General features: G+C 33.0%; 2 protein-coding genes across 9 annotated transcripts in view; one reads left to right on the top strand and one right to left on the bottom strand.

The window, feature by feature from the left end:
* Positions 1–5,843, top strand: part of LOC128182535 (mediator of RNA polymerase II transcription subunit 12-like protein) — a 43,466-nt gene extending 37,623 nt beyond the window's left edge. For all 7 annotated transcript variants that reach the window (XM_052851214.1, XM_052851219.1, XM_052851220.1 and 4 more), the window contains 4 exons: positions 2,718–2,811; positions 2,949–3,230; positions 3,458–3,647; positions 4,661–5,843. In XM_052851214.1, the coding sequence (XP_052707174.1) occupies positions 2,718–2,811; positions 2,949–3,230; positions 3,458–3,647; positions 4,661–4,973 (879 nt within the window). In that variant the 3' untranslated portion in view covers positions 4,974–5,843. The remainder of the gene's footprint in view (positions 1–2,717; positions 2,812–2,948; positions 3,231–3,457; positions 3,648–4,660) is intronic.
* Positions 5,844–8,379: 2,536 nt separating this feature from the next.
* LOC128182548 (low affinity immunoglobulin epsilon Fc receptor-like) lies at positions 8,380–23,698 on the bottom strand. Of its 2 annotated transcripts, none has more exons than XM_052851263.1 (5): positions 23,606–23,698; positions 17,803–17,906; positions 17,265–17,361; positions 9,058–9,268; positions 8,380–8,495 (listed from the first exon to the last, which is right to left on the bottom strand). In XM_052851263.1, exons 1-5 carry the CDS (start codon positions 23,685–23,687, stop codon positions 8,465–8,467), a joined length of 525 nt encoding a protein of 174 aa, XP_052707223.1. In that variant the 5' UTR covers positions 23,688–23,698; the 3' UTR covers positions 8,380–8,464. The 2 variants fall into 2 exon arrangements, with proteins under 2 accessions (XP_052707223.1, XP_052707224.1); XM_052851264.1 differs by having other exon boundaries at positions 17,803–17,911; positions 23,608–23,675.
* Between the last annotated feature and the right edge of the window lie 770 nt (positions 23,699–24,468).

Genomic DNA, 24,468 nt, shown 5'->3' with positions numbered 1-24,468 from the left:
CATGTAAACAAGTCTTAATTATAATTAGAAAGCTGCTAGGAGTTCAGGTATCAGCCACTTATTATTCATATTCAGGTGTTTTGTGTTATTTCATATAAACAAGTTTATCACAAGAAGTATTCAAAAATAAACACATGTATATGAATTCATTTGTATTGGATCTCTAGCCGATAGAAATTGATTCTACCATAAACAGTTGATCAAGATTTATTCTAATTGCAACAACAATTGTAGCTCTGGAAATATTTTGAAATTATATTTACATTTTTCAGTGTCTTTGCCTGTGATAACACTACATATTGAATTTGTACTATAGAGTCCAATAAATTCAAAGGATGTATAATTGGGGCGCAAGTGGGGTATAATTGGGGCGCAAGTGGGGTATAATTGGGGCGCAAGTGGGGTTTGTTTATTAACATAGAGATTATTTTCCTTATACTTTTTATATGAATTAAAATCAAAAGAATTTTTTTTTAATTGTTTAAAAAACTATCACCAGCTCCTTCATCCAGATGTTGTTCAAAGTTATCGTATGTTTAATTACAATAGAGTTGTAATGGAATATATATGAAAAGTGTAGATCAAATTGCAGAGCAGTGGGTTAAATTGATTTCAACCCACCTTCTTTACATGCCAAGTATTTAATTATTGTCAACTGGGCCACAGTCATTGATGTTATTAGAACATAATATAATTACTGTGGAATCATTAAAATTTGTGGGAGCCAATTTTCGTGGATTGCTTCAATTTTACAGGTTCGTTGGGATGTAATTTCGTGTATTCATGGATACTTACAAAAGGAAATATGACTTTACAGTCCTAATTTATTTATTCATGGAGGAAGTTAATTCGTGGGTGAGCGGTGCTCACAAATTCCACGAAAATTGAGCCACCACAAAATCTAATGATTCAACAGTGTTTCTAAACATTTTCCAACAATATGGCAATGCATATAATGTTTAAAAAGTTTCTCTATTCTCAAACATCTGTATGAAAAACTGACTTCATAATTATACCCCCCGCAAACCAAGTTTGGGGGGTATATAGGAATTACCTTGTCCGTCCATCCGTCTGTCTGTCTGTTTGATTCGTGTCCGGTCCATATCTTTCTTATGGAGAAATATGGGAAGTTCTTACTTCACACAAAGATTGCTTATGACCTAAGGGTGTGTCATGACCTTTAACCAAGGTAATTCAGGCACAGTCAAGGTCACTGACAAAAAAGTGCAATATTCGTGTCCGGTTCATATCTTTCTTATGGAGAAACATTAAAAGTTTTTACTTCACACAAAGATTGCTTATGACCTAAGGGTGTGTCATGACCTTAACCCAAGGTCATTTGGGCAAGGTCAAGATCACTGACAGAAAAAGTGCAAAATTTGTGTCCGGACCATATCTTTTTAATGGAGAAATATTGGAAATTCTTATTTCACACTTAGATTGCTTATGACCTAAGGGTGTGTCATGACCTTAACCCAAGGTCATTTTGGCAATGTTAAAGTCACTTGCAGAAAAGTGCAAAATTTGTGTCCAGTCCATATCTTTCTAGTAGACAAATATTGGAAGTTCTTAATTCACATCAAGAATGCTTATAACCTGAGGGTGTGTCATGACCTTCAACCAAGGTCAATTGAAGAAGTTCAAGGTCATTGTTTAAAAAAAAAATCGGGCTCAGTATACCAATAATTCAAAATGTTTATATTAAGTGGCTGCTTGACATGTGGAATTTTGTTTGATTCCAGTCATTTTTGTTAACATAAGGATGCAAATGTCCTCATGCATTAACAGTTAACTTGAAACAAAATGGAATTTAAAGAATAGAAATTGGTTTGTGTATTCATATTAGCATCAACAGTTTTTATAATTAGAGCATTTGTTATTTATAGAAAATGGACGGTGAAATAGATTCATCCAATATTTTCTCTAATAGAAAAAATACATGAGATATGATTTTTTCTTAGCTGGGGGTATCAATTGTGAGCTTGCTCACAGTACCTTTAGTTATGTTTACCAGGAAGTCCTCTTCTAAAATTTTAAATTTCATGTCCCCTGGAGCATGGGTTTTGACTCTAGGACAAGGCAAAGTGGATGTATAGGTGTTAATGCATATAATGTTTAAAAATTATCTTCTTTACTCCCACACACCTGAAAGGAAAACTGAATTCATGATTTTGTAGACCAGATTAAGTTTTTCGCCAAAATTATAGGTTCATAGTTCTTTTTGAAAGATTTCAGGCAGGGAGGTAGTTGTTATTACAAATTTATAATTTTTCTACTCCAGAATGAAACCTAATTAAATGCATATATGAGACTTCTTGACAAGTTTGTGTATTGGTTATATGCTACTCAGGTGACCGTTAAGGCCTATTGGCCTCCTGTTATGAACAAAATAACTAGATTTTCAGCTTTATCAAACATTACTGTTAATCAGATAATGTTTACAATGTTGATGTCATTAGTTATATAAGGTGATAAATACTAAATGCACTGAACACTGCTTAATAATTAGTTCAAAATCAGATTAAGTTTGACGTAATGACAAATAACGCAAGGCTGGCTAGATCTATAATTAGTTCTGTCAGCAACAAAATGAATTGGTACTCTTACAAAATAGAGAAGAAAATACTCTTTGGATGAAAAATATTGTCGTTTATCTTAACCTTATTGTTTTTTAGTAAAACAAATAATACATGCCATTGGCCTTTTTTCATGAATAGCCCACTGTACGCCAGTATCCGACCTCAGCAAACTGGTACCCGACTCAGACCCAGCAACATCCACAGTTTTATGGAAACCAACCAATGTCAGCAGGTCAGATACAAAGCCCTCCATTTCTGTTTTAATGGTCATTTCTTCACCTTTAATACTAAAAAGACATACTTAACTTCTTCAATTTCTGGTACTTGATCCTGTTTTCTTGTATTTCTAGTCTTTATATTACATTTCAGGTCCCCGCTTTGAAGCTCCTGCTTATGGTATGCCAGGGTTGACACCATCAAAAATGGCCCTCCAACAAATGATTCGAACTCGCCACCCCGGCAACATGCACCAGTGGTCAGGCTCAAACCAAAATTCCATGCAGGCATTGCAGATGTTGCAGAAGCAACACAGCCATCGCATGGTTCGGCAACAGATAAGGCAGTCTTTTCAGAACCACAACCGTGGTATGACAACGGATGGGGGACAGGGCATGTTCTCGGGGGGCATGCATTCGATGAACCAGTCACAAGGTGAGTGTGGAGGGGGGATCAATGGGATCATCATGAGATACAATAATGGAGACACCTTTATATCTGTTTCATGTACACATACTAAACATCTGAAATTTTAGATAGGTTGAGGAAGTTGTGCATTTTGTAAAAAATCCTGGTATATTTTTGTACTAGCTGACATAATTATTTGTGCATTGATTTTCTTTTCTTTGAGTTTTATTGGATAATTATTTTCTTTGTGTCAGTGGGAATGTCACAGAACTACGCCCCTTCCTACAACATTCCTCAGCAATCCAACAATATGGATCCCTCTATGATGGCCCAGGGAAATTACAACCAGTCCTATAATGGGGCACAGAACACAGGAATGATGCCCCAGGGTGGATTCATCCCTCAACAACAGCCAGCTCAGCAGCACTTCAGCCAGCAGCCCAGGTTAGCTTGCACATGGATACTGTACATTCCTAAATAAATGCAAGGAATTATTATCCGCATAAAAATGCGAAAAGCACTTCTCGCTAATTTTAAAATCTCACATTTTTCAGACAGATTAAACTACATGAAACTATGATAAAATTTGCCATTCGCGATTTTATATTTTCACGATTTGATGGAAAAAGGTTGAATCTGGAATTAAGTACTCATGTTATATGAGGAATCTTGTCGAAGAATTCTATTAAGCAAACCAATAAGTGAGATATTTTAAAACGCGAAAAGCACATCTCGCTAATTTTAAAATCTCACATTTTTCAGACAGATTCAACTACATGAAACAATGATAAAATTAGCCATTCGCGATTTTATATTTTCACGATTTGATGGAAAAAGGTTGAATCTGGAATTAAGTACTCATGTTATATGAGGAATCTTGTCGAAGAATTCTATTCAGCAAATCAATAAGTGAGATATTTTAAAGCACGAAAAGCATATCTCGCTAATTTTAAAATCTCACATTTTTCAGACAGATTAAACTACATGAAACTATGATAAAATTTGCCATTCGCGATTTTATATTTTCACGATTTGATGGAAAAAGGTTGAATCTGGAATTAAGTACTCATGTTATATGAGGAATCTTGTCTAAGAATTCTATTCAGCAAATCAATAAGTGAGATATTTTAAAGCAGTAAAGATATGTCGCACTTTACCAAGTTTATTAAGCATGTGCATGTAGATCATGTTCATGTTTTGTGAAAAAAACTTTTCTAACAAGTAGGCTATTGTTTTAAGAATGAAAATAAATTTTACCCAGATACATGTATATATTCACTAAGTGAAGATTTCCATTTATTTTCTATGGAAGGAAAAGCAGATTCTAACTTCTTTGTTCTGTCATATTATCATGTAAACAATCGTCTTTGCTTCCGTTTCTTTTTGCAGCAACTTCTAAGGTTGAGTTTTTGCAAACTTACAAGTATATCAAGAGTGATTTCATGATCTGTTTTCAGTCGCATGATAGTACCAAGCCAAATGCAGACCCCTCAGAATACAATGGGGACCGGGAGTTCAAACTACACCCAGATGGGTCCCACTGGCATCCCTCAGAGCACCTACATGCAGAACATCCCTGGTCCAACCAATCCACAGATGCAGCAACAGATAAGACAACAGAGACTAATGGCAATGAAAAGACAGTCTATGAGCAACCCTGGCCAGCAACCTGGGCCTCCACAGCAACAGAATGCTGCTCTGATGGCCCAGATGCAGCAACAAATGGCACCCAACCAGTATGGGAACTATCCCAATCAACAGCGCTTTTAATGCACTAGGTGGTTCCTCTAATTAGACAGAGAACAAAAAAATGTATTGACCACAGATTGTTAGGGTAATCCTGCCTCTTGTTTTGTTAATGACCAAAGATCATACTCACAATTTTAGGGTTGAATGTGTCAGAATAGTTAACTGTAGTCAAACTTGACATAAAAGACTGAATGAGTTGATTCGAGTAAACGAAATGGTTTAGTGCACATATTTGCCATGTACATATATATCAGAACTAAGATAAGCATATTATGTATTACAAATATGGATTGAGAGAGATATAAGTGGGTTACTGTATTTTGTAATTTGTCATAAATTGCAGGTGGTTGTAAATTTACACTCAGTATTCACTAAAAGATGATTCTAAATCAACTTCAGTTCATGACTTCATTTTTCAATTGACCAGTGAAAATCTGGTTTGCATCAACTTTACAAGATACAGATACATTCATGGACAGGTTTGAGGCAAGAAGGACAATGAGATTCCTGTTTCTTTCACATGAATAATGAATGTGGTATTTTATATAGATCTTTGTACATTTTTGTTGTACAGCATTCTCCCTGTCTCAATGAACCGATTGTTGTTGCTCAGTAACTAGAGAAAGAATGAATTGTAATTTTGATTTCTGTAATTACAATACAATGTGAAGTGCTTCAGAGATAAATGTATTTGTAGCTTTCTTGTACCTAAAATTTTAAAATTACAATACATGTAGTTTGGTGTTAGGAAATTGATGCGCAGAAGGTATTTTTAGAGTAATTGCATTCATATAATAATCATGTGCTGTTAGTAAATTTAATGAATAATATTTTAACAGTTAGTGATTGATATTGTGTAAAAAAACAAAATTATTAAAAGTATAAAATACTTATGATGAGTTTACTTTATTTTTAAAAAAGATTTTTGAATAAAGAAAACAGGGGTATGAAAAGAAAGCAAACTAAATGTCCTACATTATATTGGTACTGTAACGCGAAATGTTAAAATAGGTGAATTGTCCTCTTTTTTTTTTTTTTTGGCAATGACGGTTTATTTGGAGAATATGAAATAAGAATTTTCAAGCTCATATTAATAAATTGTAATATTTTTTTTTACCATTGGTGTGCTTATGCCAACGGTATCATAATCGTCGGGTGTATATGACGGTATTGTAATATCTAAGTAATGACTCGCTCTAGCCATATTTCCCAATGCACATTTAGCAGGAGAAAAAAATTGTAAGAAAAAAAATATTTTGCTGACTAAAAATTATAATTCTGAAATTATCCTTTTACTGCAAAATGATCGAGGCAAAAATATTGCATCTTGGTTTGACATTTTCCACTAGATAATCAGTCAGTGATAACAATGGTACACCAAATTAAAGGTACCATTCCTTTCACTGGTGAATTTTCCACTAGTTGTATCCCAAAATTTGTTCAGAGTACATATGAGTCCAATCCCCAATGGCATTTTATATTTTTATTTATATATATTCTACTTTAAGAAAAGCATAAATTGTCTTTCCTTCTCTTTACCGTTTAAAGAAATTTCTGGTTAAAATACAAATCAATGTGGGTATAGGAAATTGAAACTGTAAGAGGGTAATGTTTGTGTCTGTGCTTCCTTCAAATGAGTGAAACGACGAAAAGGGATCCACGTATAACACTGACTAGATGTCAGTTTTCTATGTGTGAAACAAAAAAATTTTTTTGTAGAATACTTGAATGGGAATGGCTCCTTAGTTAGAGTTTATGTCCTCAGGGTCTTTTTTATGGAGGAATGGTCTGATTTTTTTTCATTTTTATTTTTTTTAATTTTATTTTATTGATTTTTATTTTTTTACAATTTTACGTTTTAAATTTTAATATTTACAATGCTTAAATAAGGTATTGCCAATGATCTGTCATAATGTCACGTTATTTAATTTAGCGAGTTACAGAGCTCACAATTCTGTAATATGAAAACAAGGCTCTTGCGATGGTTTTGGTTTGTATCTAAGTTGTCGAATTAAGATATGCATTATTTAATACAAAATGAAAAGTGACAATACCGTCACAAAAAAAAATTGAATAGCAACAAAACATTGTAAGTAAACATGAGTGAAGCATATATTTTAAAAGAGTAATTGGAAGGTGAGATTGAATATTTTGAAGAGTTTAAATGAGTTAAATTGGACGAATTGTTAGGCATCTTGTACATGGCTTTGCGTATAGATCATCGTTATTTGTTAATAAATATATGTCGCTTGATAGTCCTCGGGAAAACAAAACACTTATTAGATTAGTTACTGACTCACTGCGGAAATATATTGGGTTGATCAATCTCATAGATGGCGAGGCGAAGTAATAAGTAATAATACTAAACAATTCAAAGATTATATTAACCATACAACAATATAATTAAGCAAAATGTAATCAGAAAAGCTCGTGACACTTAATAGCCATCAACATGGGCTAGCTAAAAAAAACTCCATCGGTAACACTAAAATTTTATTTATTGGTATTCTAATGAAATAAATTATTTCACTGAAGTGCATTAAATTTCATGTAAAAGATAATTGAACACCTTTTCATATTTTAGAATAAGTAATTTTGGCGCAAGCTATGGTAACCTCTGTTGACATATTTCACAAAATATTAGTATCACCTAGAGAGCATAATGCATATTAATATAATATATGTGTATTAACATTTACTTTTTTCCCCCCTATTAAACTGTATTGATTGATTTGAGTGATATTTACACATAACACAGAAGACCCCATCACGTAATCTGGTGCGAATGAATACATTCAGTCTTCCTTCATTATAATTTTCTCGAACTCTCCTCGCGACTTCAAACCGGATCACGATCTGATATTATCCTTACGCTGATTATCATTTCATCGATGTAAATATTTTTCAACAGTTAAATGAATTCAATTAAATAATTTCATAGTATACCTAAAGTAAATTCATCCAATTACAGACTGAAAAAATAGTAATGTGTTATTAGAATCTAAAACGCTGTGCAATAATTTGGATGTTCCAATGTTCCAATGCGTTAATTGCGCAATACTCGTTGAATATAGCAGAGATGTAAAAAAAAAAATCATTTGCGAAAAGGGGAATTAATGCTATAAAACGTAAATATAAATATAAGCATTGAATCATTATTTTTTGAAAGATGTGGTCTCATAACTGCAACGGTGTGTGCAAACAAATTCCATAACGCGCTAGCGCGGGTTATTCAATTTGTATGCACACACCGTTGCATCTTTAAAAAAAATAATGATTCAATGCTTATAATTAAATACATGTATATTATGTTTGATCCTCAATGTCTCAATACTCAGGACAAAAATTGTTTTATTTTCTTATTTTTTTTTTATCTGAAAAGGGGACAAATGTTTTTACACCAATATGAATTAAACCAACAATTTAATTCTAGTGACTTTTAAATATATTTTTTTTTATTTCGGAAATGTCAATGGAATTGTTGAGCTACAGTTCTTCTGGTAGGTAGGTAATTATCCAATGACATTCGGATTTCCTTCAATTCTGAAAGAAATTAAGGTAGAAGTTTTGAAATCAATTATTTATTAGTAATGCAGTGCTACTTAAGCGTACAAAAAACCTGTACACGTACTTGCAGTAATTTAAACAATAAATTAAAATGCCTTCTTTGGGGATTCACGTGGGATAAGAAGGAGTCGATATTTCAGAAAAAATACATAACCCGCGTTACATGTATGTAATTAATTCTGCAATGATCGCTACCTTCATAACCTTTATTAACCATCGAAGGAAGCATTTCATTGTTTACATTTAGACATTTTTTTAACCAAATCAATAAATTGATTGTTAAAACTAAGTAACATTCACAAAAGTATTGTTAATGTACATCACTTCATTAGCTAACCAATGGGAATTTGAGTGTAGACTGAAGCTTAAAGTACGTTGCACTACAGAGATTAGCGATATAAGAGTTGAACTCGCCATGTTGTGACGTACATGTACTATCAATAAAAGAAAAAGTAACGGCTGTCGAGGACGCTACCCGACCCTTCAGCCATATAATGTTAATCAATTTTTACTTCTTCTAAATCAATTCTCTACTCACTCTCGTTCGCATATAAAATCATATTTGTTGGAGCATGGCGCATCATTCCACCTATACTGGTAGCCAAATTCGAGAGTCGCGCAGTCCTCCTTGTGAGCCATATCGTTTGGTTCGCGCGGAGCCCAATCCACAAACACGACGTCATCTTGTGTCATCTGCCAAACAAACTTTCCCTCCACTAAAGCGTCTGTCAAACCCATCCAATAAGTGTCTGTTAAAAAGACAATTTTCGATTAATTTACTCAGAAACATATGCATGGTATACAAATTTTGTGTCAAAGAATTGTACGTAGAAAAAAGGTGAATTCAATGTCATATCACTTAAAATGAACCAAAGTCAATATACATTAATTTTACAAATTGCTTCTTCTTTCTCATTGCAATATTAAAACTTTTTTGATATAAATTGATAATATTTAAGAAGTGTAACAAAGACTTTTTGTATGAATAAAAATAATATTGGTCAAATTTATTTCTAATTTTAAAACCAGATATTTATCAACACTGATAAACTCAATATAAACCAGTTTGTATGTTGAAGCAATAAAAATGCTTCATTTGATGATTCATGCCGGATATGAAGGTGAGGACTTTGGAGAAAAATATTTAGTACATAACCCGCGTTACCTACATGTATCTAACAAACGTCAAAAAATGTATAAATCCGCCTGACGTTACGTTTAAATTTGTACATTTTGAAGTTTTTTGAAAGGTCAAATGACGTTTTAGTTACAATTAATGGAAAAAAATAAATTATAATTACCAATGAATTCAATATTTATCACTTTTATACGATATGAAATAATTTGGAACAGTTTGTGCTTTTTTATAAACCGCGAATAAACTGTCCGCGGTAACGCACTAATTTGCCTGCACCGCTTGGTATGTGACGGTAAATAAAATGTAGGACGACATCCAAAAAATAAGCATTCAATACTTATCTATACTACTATATTAAAATAATAGACTCGAATTTTTGGTCTTTAATACCGATAAATCGGAAGAGTACTGTTTTTTGTTTTATATATTTTAAACATAATTGGTACTTGAAGACTACCAATTTGCTTTTATTTTTTCTCAATCAAGCTTTGCTCATTAATAATTAACGAAAATTTCTCAAAAAAATCCGGAAATCATCTGGGTTTTTTGGATTTTACAATCTTGTGCATGTGCATTACATTCACGCTAAATCACAAGACGATCGTATTTTATGTTTCCACAATATCACATTTGCATGGATAAATTCAGAAACAATAAAACAAATGCGTGTAAACTTTCATTTAAAATTTACTATATATTCTATTCATCATAGAAAATAAGGAAAATAACTCTAACACGGTGCATTTACTATGAAATATACCCTGCTAAGCATATTCAAATATAAAATAAATAGGGAATCTTTGATTAAAATTTACTTTGCATTTATTCGCCCTGTGTTAGAGTATGGTGATGTAGTCTGGGACAATTGTACAGATGAACAAAGTAATTTATTGGAAAGTATACAGATTGAAGCTGCACGAATAATTACTGGTCTTAGACGAAACTCATCTAAACAATACCTATATCAGGAATTAGGCTGGGAAACACTTACGAAACGTAGAAGTAACCATAAATTAATATTATTGTTCAAAATATTAAACAATTATACCCCTAAATACTTATCTAATATTGTTAGTGAATGTTTCCCCCCACATAATACCTACAATCTTCGAAACAATTTCATCTATCGCACACCTGTTGCAAGAACAATATCTTACTTCAATAGTTTTATACCATCTACAATTATATTGTGGAACAATCTACCTCAAAATACAAAAAATATAACTACAGTTTCAGCATTTAAGAACAGCCTCAAAAATATTAATAGTAAAAAACTGTATATGCATAAATTATTTAACCATGGCAAAAGATTAGAAAATATTTGGCATTGTCAGTTGAGAAATAACAGTAGTAACTTAAATGCTGACCTTTATTCACACCACCTTATTGCTTCTCCACTATGTCAGAAGTGCTTTCTTGAAGTGGAAGACTCTAAACATTATTTCTTACACTGTCCATCATATGCCTCCCAAAGAAAATCTCTATTTGATTATATGAACGACAATTCCATACCCATCACAATTAAGAATCTACTTTTTGGAAGTGATAAACTAACATTTCAAAATAACTTACTATTATTTGATAAAATTCATTTTTACATAAAAAGTACAAATAGATTTAAGTAAATGCATAGGTAAAAATGTACACAAATATTGTATAAAAAATGTATCAAAATGGGTACCACTGACTTTCCTTACACTCCTTTCTTTTCATTTTTTATTGCTTATTGTTCTCCCCCTCCCCCTCCCACCCCATCCCCCCAAACTTTCGATTTTTTTCTACTCTGTTATTAATTTTTGTTTTGTTTTTATTACATGTTTTTTCTTTTCTTTCTCATTTTTTCCCTACATTACATATACTTTTTTATTTCCAACCTTAGCAATTAACCATTATTTTTCTATTTTTTTAATTTCATTTTCCTATCATAAGCTATTTGTTTTGTTTATTTTTTTGCACTGTACCTCCTTCCAATGCTATTTACAATATTAATCTATTATACAAAATTCCATTGCAATATATATGTATATATATATTATATATAATTATATAATTACTCATATTATACCTTGACTACAGGAGAGAACATAAATAGGCATTGTGCCTGCTGTTCAATCCATTTCAATGTATTTATATACTTGAATAAAATACTTATTAAATAAAATATACCCCCTAAATCGTTTCGGAGCGATTCTGCAATTTTCTGCTACATTACGGGTATATGGGAGGCATTTTAACTGTGGTGAATGCCTGCCCGAGACAAAAACTAAGCAAAGTGAAGTAAAATTAATAGCATTATTATAGCGAGCGCAGCTCGCCGGCGCGCAGCGCCGGCTAGCGAAGCGAGCTCTAAGAACCAGTGTGCGCGGGAAAAAGAACGAGTTAAACCTACAGTTCCTCAAACAAATTTTTTGTCTACGTCCCATAATGCTCTTTAATGTTTTCACCCGTGGTGCTATGCCAAAAATGGCCGACTTATAACTCGTAATTTACGGTGACTTAAAGTTTGAAGACACGTTTTGAGTACTGCATATGCTTTGGCGAGACTCAAAAGATTTGTTACATGCTTCCATACCTTCGTATTGAGTCGAGAAACGTAAACAAAGACGAACAAAGTCATGGATGACGTCACAGTGCACTCGCGTTATATTTCCCGCGATAAATTTAGAGGTGGATCAAACATCTGTAATGAGTGTACTGGCCATTTCAGTTTAATCTGCGATACCTGCCTCATTGACATATGATTTGTTTCTAATCTTTTTTTAATATAGAAATTTTATATATATATACTAGCAAGAGCCATACTTTACTGTCCCATCGATCCATTTTTAAAGTAATTGTGCATGCATGTAAGTATCGCATAGCCCCCTAACTCCGTCACTACCCTAACTCCGTCACTTTCGGGAAACTCTTCGCCGTTTGAAATCAAGTACGATTATGACGTCATTTTTTACATGTCAAAAATCTTTAATCAAATGTCAACAATTTGCAACGGTTAAATTTAAGAATGTGTCAAAAAATAACAGAATTAAACCTTGTTCATTTTATGCAGCATTAATTGTGTGAAATCAGCTAAAACTTTTTCACGGGTGCACTTAAAAATCGATATTTCTGACATGCGGGCCCATTCGACCATTTACGGTGGTCAGCCATTTTTAGAGAGGCCAAGATAAAACATTTCACATGCAATACATTTTTTTTTAAGGTAATTAATACATTTTTTTCAGTCCGCAATAGCCTGTATGCACTACTCTTGATGATAACGTCAAATGGCTCATGCCGATACTTTTGCCTTATACAGGGTATATAGATATCTCCGGTATATATCGCTATTTAGAATATGCTACATTTCTAAAAATGTAATAAAAAAATGATATAATAAGTAATATATTAATTAATGATATAAAATATTTGAAATATGTAAGGACATAAATCAAACGGCATCCATACATTCTGAAAAGGCCATTGTGATTGTTGTTACATGGACCCATTTTTTATTCTGGCGATCATTTCATTTCGATGAAATTAAATACAATTAAATTGTATGCACCATTTTTACTTATTATAACTTGGCCTAGATACAAATGGAGTTTTAACAAAATTGTTAATGTGTCTTCATTCCCTGCCATATCATAGAGCATGTGGGTGACGGAGTTAGGTTCATAAGATATAATAAGCACGCGTGATAAACGTCGTATTCAGAGAGCTATTTGAATAAAAATAAAAATATTTTTGTTAATAATTTTATAAATTATATTGTTTCAGATTATATTTAGTGATTGCAAATGATAAAAACCACAAAAAAATAATTTACAGAGAAACGCGGAAGGTTTTCTGCTTATGGTGACGGAGTTTGGGTATTCGGGGATATATGAGTAGGGAGGAAATAAACAATAGGACATTTTGAACTAAATAAAAAGGAACAAAATGAAAAAATAAACAAGTAAAAAAATTATGTAGATATTGCATATACATGTAGTTTCCCAAAAGTGGGAAATTACACACCTACAAACAGGTCTCTCTCTCTCTCTCTCTCTCTCTGCCTCTCGCTCTCGCTCTCTCTCTCTCTCTCTCTCTCTCTCTCTCTCTCTCTGGGTAGGGGGTTGCGCTGTATGTATCATAACCATTAAAATTAGTACCTTTGTCATACTTATTGTAGAGCAATACTCTCTCAAAAATTCTTTGACGTTCGTAGATACCTAAATAAAACTATAAGTTGACAATGATGCAAAGTACAGTATGTGCAATTCTTGCTGCGCTCGCCAGAACGGTAGCACCGTAAAACATATCATTACAATGTAACTCTCTTCGGCTATTTCCGAAGACAAAACGTGTACGTTTTACGTCTGAAACATGACGTCATAATGTAGACTGAGCACATGACGTTTAGTTAAACTTTTGCTAATGATTTGAGTAGGCAACCAGGCGGATCCTACTGCGTCCGTTTCAAATAAATTTTGTTCTACAAAAATCAAACTGCACTGTGTTAAATCTGCGCTCGGTCCAACGGTCACACCGTTTACATATTAGCGAGCTCTACCGGCAAGGCGTGTGTGAATAGAAAATTCGGACTAGTTGCACATTCATTCAACGGATTTTTTTTGGCGTCAGTAAATCGGACCAGTAATGCATCGTTTTAATCGTCCCAGTAGTTCCCTGTAATCATGGCAATTTTTATCACTTCACACTCTCACAAGAATCAGCAAGACAAAACAATAACGATGTAAGCGACATACAGTCAATGTTACCTCTAAAGTTCACCTCAGTACACTTTCAATCAAAAATAATCGTGTGACGTCACAAACGTTTACACATTGATCCGATATATTTTTTCGGGGTCAGTAAATTTTGACCCACAATTCATAGTACCAATGGTTTCCAACCTCACGTTCCAACATCACGTTCTCCCGAGAATCAAAGCTCGCGGGTTTGCTGACGTCACAATAGGAATCGACGTGAAGAGTTGACTGTCATAGTAAACTCATATTTTTTTTAAAAAATGACAAATGAGATATTTAGAAGTATAAAAGAAAATATTTTAGAAAGCTTATATGCGGTTTATGACTGTTTATACAAAGATTTATAATATCAAGTGCTGAAAATTTAAAGATGTCACATACATTGTCACATTTTGTTCTATAAAGATAAAGAATGAGTGTGCGTTAGAACTCTTCCATTTAAAGTCATGTTTTAAAATAGAATGTATGCATTAACTTCGCTTTTTTTTTTTTACAATTATAACTTTCGTAATCTGTACTACCGATTAAATTCTTAAATTTCTTTTGGCCTGAGATAACTGTTTTATTCGATTACTTACTTATAATGTCAGTAGTTGCCTGGCATTTTATTTTTGCATTGATTGACTCAGAGTTTCTTAAAAACAAAAATAGCAATTTTCTGTATCTTTACAGCCTTACATTAATTGCATTTGATAACATTCACAATAATGTCTAATAAGCATTTACATGTTCTAAAATGTGTTAAACAGCTAGTCTTGTCAATAAATGCATTTCAATTTTGGTGTTCTAAGAAGTAAGGAAATGATGACGTCAGGCTAACGTCGTAATGAAAATATAAGGTTTTGAGAAATCTTTGAAATCTTTAAAGTTTTTTTGCCAAAAATTGGCCGAGAACACATACTGATATTTTTTTATGAATTGATTCATAATTATCTCCTCTGTTTTTGTGTTGAGTATGATTAATTTCGTCTGAATCGTTTAAAAGTTTGGAGCATAGTTTTGTAATGCGGTTCTCGGTTAAAATGTGCATTTTACTATATATTTCATTGAAATGGCGTTGCTTGATTTTATTAATGACACTGTATTTGAAACACATTAACATAATTACCGCGCAGACGAATCTTAAATAAATTTTAGAAATAAAACTATAAAACCTATGGATCACGTGGACAAATTTTCAAGGTAGGTTTTCTCACAAGCAGGTAAACCCGCGAGCTACCTTAACCAACGTCAGCTTTGACGTAACAATAAGCACTGATAAGGGGAAATTACTCTAATTGAAGTTATTGTAAATCTGCTGAAATGACCAAAATCCTCTTAAAATCTTGCAAAGGCCAAGATAAAGAACAGCTGACGAATAAGGACATTCCTTCAGATACAGGAAACAGTTGTAAATTGCACTAATTTGGATGAATGCTCACAAATATTTTATTCACTGTAATTACGGTAATTTCCTGAAAAGTAACGTTATACGTAGCAGCGCCTTTTTTTAAAGGGGGTGGGTGGATGGATGGCAGCCTCATCCAAAAAATCTTTGCAAGCAAAAAGAAAAATAAATCATGAAAATTCTAATCCTTCAGCTCTTTAGCAGTTCAATGGTTTCTTTATTTTCACTTCCATTTATTACATGCGGGGGGGGGGGGGGGGACAACACCATGTTCTTTTAACATGATAAGCAAATATTTTTAAGCGTAAATTAAAAATAAAATTAAACATTAATTTTTTTTTCAGTGGAGGGGCAAATCCATGGTAAGTCGATTTTCTATGTATAAATTGACAAAAATGAAAAAAATTTTAGCATGGGGGGAGCTCTATGATGAGTCAAGTTTTATATGTAAGTTTAAGAAAAAATGTCTACTGCAAAAAAAAGGGGGAAATCAATCAATCAATCATAATCACAATCACTTTAAAAGAGGAGATGCAGTGCAATGAATATTTATATATTAAAATCTTTATTATTTAACAACATTGTATCTGAGATTAAACTATTGTTCTACATATAAATAAATAAATTATAACAAATCTTATAAACTATGAATAATGAAAATTTACTGAAAAATAGGTATATTTTATTTTTTGGCATTCAAATTTCACGTTGTTAATTTTATTTTATTAATTTATTATAATTCATTGTTTGATCACATGCTGTGCTCGCCCCAACGGTCGCACCGTAAAACATATTAGGTTTAAAGCTTGTTTATATGTAAATGTCAACACACGGTGTGTTAAAATATTTATTTTGTAAATGTCCGATATTATATGCAATGTCAACCCGTGCACGCACGGGTAAAAGTGTAGTATATTTATATTAATACTGATGTTTATTTGTATGGAATATTTGTGTATCGTCGCTTTAAAGTAGTCTGAGTATCGAACTACGTCATAATACGGATTTTACAATATTGGTTCGACTTTTACAAAGCGTTTTAGATACCCGGTATTGATTTTGCTCTTATTTTATTCGCTCTTAGTATGTAATATGACACATACATGGAACAGCCAAATTAACATGTTACAGACCCTGAAATATATATTTAGTTCGCTTCCGCGACTAAAAATATAGTGCCAGAAACTTTGTCATGGAAAATCTTTTTTATTGACGAATAGATACAATTTAACGATTATTTTCTATTAGTACGTATGAAATTGGTTATATTAGTTTGAACATTTTAGTAATCTTACAATAATAAATATACCCAAAACGCATGACATCTGATGTTTATATTTGTGTTTATGGCGCATGAATTGGCTAAGTGTATTAAAAGGAAATTGAACGTTGCAAACACAAAAAGGAATATAAACTGAATATATTATTAAGAGAAACGTGACGTTCTTTATAGGTGTCATATTGTAAACCATATATAAACTTACCATTGGTGTGACTAAAAGTCAAATGACTCTTCAGGAAAGCATTTTCAGCGGCAGTTTCTATTTCAACCAACTTTGCATGAAGAGTACTACAATAAAACTAAGAAATGGTCATAAATACGTGCACTCAATTGTGTCTGAGCTTCAATGTCAAAAGGCTAATCAATGCAATCAAATAACCTACATCTGCTTAAGAATCCTCGACACCCCGTGACTTTTTACTTTGATGACAATACGTCACAACATGGCGATTTTACTGCTCATGTACATCTTTCTCTGAAGTGCAATGAGGAAAGCTTCAGTCTACTCACCAAAAAGTTCAATTACATCGGAGTCTTTTTTATCGTATGATTAAAAAGATGCTAGTAAATCTTTAAAAGTTACCCCCTTCAAAAACAAAAAAAACTGTTCTTCCATTTTCAGGTCAAGCGCATGATAAAATTCCACATCTCTAAGAAATATGAAAGTTGGGCATGTATGCAAAACTTTTCCGAAAGGTGTGGAGGACCCTTAAACTTGATGCTCCAAGAGATGTAGTCACCATGGCTTCCGTCCACTCTAAAGGTTCCGCATCAATGAATGCATAACAGGAGGTACCGAAGTGGTACCACCCCCCGGGACAGGACTGACCAGCGGAGGGTGTAGCTGCGTCAAAAACAAAACTATTTCATTTATCATTACTTCGTAAATTGATGTTATCTATGTTGATATGCAAGACATTTGCAAAATCTAAATATATTGACCACGTTACTTCCAACATGCTACATCGTGCTTAAAAGTTGCATGTTCACATCTTTTCATCGCTTCTCAACATAAATAAGTTGCATGTCTACATAAATAAGTAGCATCCAGCATGTTTTAAGTCACATATGGGCGATATTTGATATTTTTGAGATTGTTTATGCTAGTAATACATAATTGATTGAATTTTCTTGATTGTCAACATAGTTATGTTGCATGTAAACACAACTCTCCTGCAAGTCAACATATTCATCTTGCATGCCTACACATTTGATAGAAAAATAATTTGCACACGAGGGGGATAGAGGTATGCCACTATAGGTGCATACTAAATTGGTATTTTTTCTTGTTATTCAACACACTGCCTTTTTATACTAATTCATATCTTTGTTGTCGTTGGAATGCTATACATGTCGTGAGAAAACATGAAAATTTAAAGAGAAAACCCCCCCCCTGACTTTTTGTTCTATAATAAAACATAATAACTGGACAATTTCCTTTAACACTTAAGCATTTAGTGCTTAGTTTTGGATGTTGTCGGATCTATAACACACCAAGTGGTGCAAACATATTGATTGCCGGTGTAATGAAGAATAATGACCCCCGTAGAATAATGACCGGGGGTCATTTTTTGACGTAGAATAATGACCCCCCGGTCATTATTCTACGCAGAAAAATGACCCCTTTGCCTGAAGAATAAATGTCATTTTCATAAAAATGAGCACACTCCACATGAAGAAAAGTGACCCCTGTAGAATAATGACCCCCTTGTAGATTAAAGTTTTTCAGTATGTTTTTTAGTATTTGTGAAATAGTCTTTACATTATTGTAATTTTTACTGCTGCAGTTTACAGAAAGTAACAGAAATTATAATTCATATTCAAATAAACTTAAAGTGAAAGAAGGGGTATAGCTTAGAAAATAAAAATCCGTCCGTTATAACAAGACATTGACGTATTGCATCGGGGTATGGTTGTCATCTGAAAGGGGCATGGTCACAATTATAGTCAAAAAAAAATTCCGATCTTAATGTTCACAATGCTTTAGTAAGGCATTTTAATAGGCAACAAATATTTGAGTGTCATTCGTTACATTTTGAATGTTGAAGTAAAATTCTAATTTTAGACCCAATGAATGTGTTAAACGTAAGGAACTGTTTATTTATGCTTAAAATGAAAAAGAAGATAGACAAATCAGCTTGAAAAAGATTTTTAACTGGTATATTGAACCTATGTAAACAACAACAGGGCACGAGCCTTGTTTACATGACAAAGAATTGTGAGCCCTGTATCTTGCTTATAACTTTACAACTGACCCTCAAATTTCATTTGATCAGTAGAAATACTTTCCTTAAGCAATGTAAATAATGAAAACAGAAAAATAGAATTTGACCAAATCGTGACCACGCCCCTTTAACAATTACATTTACATATATCTATGGTGTTCTGATAGGGCCAATCCGACCTTAATATAGGGCGAAGTTGCAAAGGCGATAGTGCGAAGGCGAAGGAGCAAAAGTGCGAAGATGCGACGACGAAGCGCGAAGATGTGATGCCTAAAGTGCGAAGGCGAAGGAGCGATACTACTATCCCTTCCCAACTTCGCACTCTGGCCTTCGCATCTTCGCCTTCGCCTTTTTTGATTGCATTCAGCAAGTCTCGGTCGATTACATAGAATTTAATGCAGGCACCGTACTCACCAAGGTTTTTCGATTAATCCAGGCTATTATTGGTACGCATGCGCTAGGCCATCGCGCTTACTATGAATGTTTATAATGTGTACATGTGACATATATGTTTACCAGTGCTGGCTATGCCTAATCATTATATACTCCACACAAAATTTAATGTCCACCATAATGTGTACATACATGTATGCACTTCCAGACTCCTATCACTTACCAGCCGTCTGTTTACCGTGAACCAAACACATGCAGTAACATTCTTATTTCATGATGCGACACTCCTTGCTTATGCATGGATCCAGGGGGGGGGGGGGGGGGGAGGGGTCCGTCCCCCGGGAAAATTCAATATTAATTTTTTCACGCAGTAAAAGAGGAGAGGGGGTCCGGACCCTATCCCCCTGAATAATTTTATTTTATTAATTTTATAAAAATAAAATTTCCAAAATATGCCTCGGAACCCTTAAACGATAGAGAGCTCTGCAATTATAAAACATAGGTAATCAGAGATTACAAAGCTCACCGAGACGAGGCATCACCTTTATGAGGCATCACCTTTATGAGACCACCTTTATCATATTATATGAAAACCATCCTTTATGATCTTGGATATTCATGGATTCTGTTTTGACATATTATCGTATATCATCTGTTAAAATTTTTTATGATAATCATATGATCAAATGTTAATGATAATCAATACAATTATATAAGATTAAAAATTGCATCCTATCATACCTACAATATATATCATATAATACCATAAAATACCGTACAAAAATTGTGAGACATGATATTGTAAAGTATGATATGACATTTTATTGTGTTATACATTATTGTATTTAATCAAATAATACAATATCATAAAACATAATACAATATAGTATTATATAAAACAATATCATAGTGCAATAATACATCATAACATTGAAACCTGTGTTATTATATTGTATAATGTAGTATGATATTGTATTGTATGATACTGTTTAATATTTGATAAATAATAAGATATTGTATTATATGATACAATATAATTTGATACAACACTGCATCATATTAAAGGATTCAATATCATGGGATAAAATAAAATATTATATATTACAATTATATTGTACATATTGTATCATATGATACAATAATATATATTACAACATCATAAAATACAATTTCATGTAATATGATTATATATCATATAAACGAATATCATATAATACAATATCGTATGATACGATATTTTTCAATATGACAATATCATATATACAATTTCATTTGATATAATTCTATATTACAGAAACCAATATCATAATATACAATACTGTATAATACAATTTCATAGAATATACAATATTATATCATAGGATACAATATTATATATTGCAATATCAGATGTAATAGTTTAATGTGATTTAATTAGTAATTAATAAAACAATATAATATTATACAATATTGTATCATAATATACAATACTATACAGAACAATATCATGATACAATATCATATCATAAAATATAAAAAAAAAATGATACAATATTATATCGTATCATATAACGTTTTACAATATAACATATGGTATTATATTGTATCCTTTTAAACAATAGTGTTTCATATCATACAATACTATATCATAGGAATCATGTTATATCAGTTAACAACAACTACATTTATCTATCAAGCAGGTTTGAGTGAGGTAGGAGATTTCTTTAGCGTCCTTGATAATGGAGATCAGGCTCTGCATCTGAAGCAACCTCTGCGTTTCATTTATAATATAGTTAAATCAACTATGCAAGCTATCATCTATAAAACATGTGACCTGTTCCAAAAACTAAACCTCATCCAGCATCCGTAACCTATAGCTCAGATTCAGCATTGAAGCCTGTCAGGTGCATCAGTATCATAAGACACACCATCCATGCAAGTTTGGTGAAGTTAGGACCAGTAATAACTAAGATATCATCATCAGGGGCACCAGCAATTAAAACCTTTACCTCCTCAAGCATCCCCAACCTATGGCTCTGATTCAGCATCCATGCTTGTCAGGTGCATCTGTATCATAAGATTCACCATCCATTCAGGTTAGGTGAAGTAGTAATAGCTTAGATACAGGACATGCACCAAAAACTTTAACCAGCTCCGGACGCCAACGCCGGGAATATAGCATAAGCTCCCCTTGACTTCGTCTCGGTGAGCTAAAAAGGCGAAAGCGCGAAGTTGCAAAGACAAAGAAGCGATAGTAGTATCACTTCTTCGCCTTCGTAACTTGGCACTTTCGTCTTCGCATCTTCGCGCTTCGCCGTCGCATCTTTTATATTCTTCCTATTGTTCATGAATTATACTTGCATTGAGGATTTCAACTATTACAAACTGCTGGGTATGCAAGTGCAGCACGCGGAATTAATGATAAAACCAAAAATATGAAAAGTTTACTCCAATGTTAGGCATTATAACCAAGCTGAAGTTAGTAGGCACTGACAGCAGCCATTACGCCAGTAGAGGTTAACAGCCAACAAGGAAAATCGTCAAAGTACTGAGAGAACTCGTACAGAAAATATATTTTACTTTATCGTCGGCATACTTTAGTAAGTTTAGTTAATATCAAGATGATTAATGCATCACTAGTTTGTATGAGCATTGGTAACTTTGGATACAATAAAGATCGTGTGATCAAAATCAAGGGGATATAAACCCCGAACATGGGGCCTAACCTCTTATCAACACTTTTAGAAACAATCTTTTCTTATTATAATCGATCAGTGTTTATTATGTATTAAGATTAACTATAGTCAGGTACTCTTCACCCATTTGCTCTAAAAGAATAAAGTCTATTCATGATTACAAATACAACATTACAACGAATGTTTAGAATATTGATGTTCATGTATCAAGTAGAAGAAAATAAAACTAATGCAAAATGATTTTTTAAAAATTACTTTCTTCAAGAAATGTAAATAAGAATAATTCATATTCCCACGTAACTTGTCCCCTTAGTCTTTTTCCATAAAGATATATACATGTATCATTCTAAGATTGACAATTCATTCACCAGTGAATATTGCTTTTATTATTACAACAATTATTCTTTCTAGATTATTGTTCGTTAATTATCACACAATATCCTCATTGTGTATGAATCTGTCTTTATTTGCGCCATTTCCCGCCGTATTTCGATGAGAGAAGTGACGTAACTGTTAACAATCAATTTGTGGCAATATAAGAGTGTTTTGTGTGTGCCTGCTACGAATATGCAAAACTAATATACAGCGATTTATTTACAAATTCGGTGTTTATAACTTCAAAAGCAGTTGAACAGAGTGAAAAATTAAGTAAATTTCAAAGTCATTTCTTGGATACGGTGTAACCAATTTCTATTCATGTTTACGGGGGGGGGGGGGGGGGGTCATATTTCTATGGGGGTCATTTTTCTTCGTGTTAAACATGAAGGAAAATAACCCTGGGTCTTTTTTCTTCAGAAAAATCCAATTATACTTCAGCTAGGGGGGTCATTATTCTACGTCGAAAAATGACCCCCGGTCATTATTCTACGGGGGTCATTATTCTTCATTACACCGGACATTTGCGTGGTATGATAATTTGTCTGCGCCGCTTGGTCTATTATAGGACCGACGACATCTAATAATAAGCATTCAATGCTTATATTTTGTTCATAATGCTGTCTGTTTGAATGAAATATATGTGTATCGTCGCTGTAGAGCCATTATATACGCTCTCAGATTGTGATCAAATCCTGTTATTATTCTATAGGTTTATATATGGAAACATCTTTGCACAAATAAACGGAAATGGCTCGAATGTTATGATGAATACGAACTATATACAAACTCCGTGTGAAATCTTGACGTTCCTCTGACATACAATTTTGATGAAACATTTTTTAGTCCACAGAAGGTTCTTTAACAACACTTACCGATACTTAAGAAAAGTAAAAATCCTGTTACAGATTTCATACTGCGTATAAAATATGAGATAAGGAAGGATTTTACCTTCATTTACTATCCAGTGATAAGAAGTATGAATGTAGAATCTTGATCTATAGATATATATCGAGTTATGAGAAGTTTCGAATTTAGCAAACACAAAGTATTTTTTGACAAAACTAATACTTTGCAGAAATTTCATTGATCTGTTTATAATCCAATAAACTTTCTAAATTCTAAAAAAAAAAAGTATTAAAATCTTTTAACCAAACATACAGTGACAGTGAACAAATCTTAAGTACAGAAAAAATCGGTCGAAATTACATTACTCTGCCATATTTAATCATTAGAGCCCTACCTTTATACAAGAACCTCTGACCCAGGGGCCTTGAAACTCATAATTTTGAAAGAGGCGCTTTTCCTCATCATAGCTATTTCTTAATTCATCAAATTAATTTTTTCCATGAGCAGAGGAAAAGATTTTAAAAGAATTACTGCATTCATTTAGAGCCCAGCCAAAACCCCTGACCTATGTCCATGAACTTCACGATTCCGGAAGAGGCAGCCTTCCTCATTATTATAACTACTAGACTTTGACCCGTGCACGCACGGATTGAGATTGCATATGATATCGGGCAATTACAAAATAGATACATCGAAACACCGTATATTGTTGACATTTGCATAACCAAACTTCAAGATTACAATACTGCTATTAATTTCACTACACTCTGCTGAGTTGGAATAATCTAACTGTGTCTCGGGAAAGGCATTCACCACATTTTAAATGCCTCCCATATACCCATAATGTATCAGAAAATTTCATCTTCGCTCCAAAACAATTTTGGAGAAA

Source organism: Crassostrea angulata, chromosome 4 (assembly GCF_025612915.1).
Source record: "Crassostrea angulata isolate pt1a10 chromosome 4, ASM2561291v2, whole genome shotgun sequence".
NCBI classification, from domain to species: Eukaryota; Metazoa; Mollusca; class Bivalvia; order Ostreida; family Ostreidae; genus Magallana; species Magallana angulata.
The sequence above is the reverse complement of the archived record's forward strand: the minus strand, read 5'-3'. Positions and strand labels throughout refer to the sequence as shown.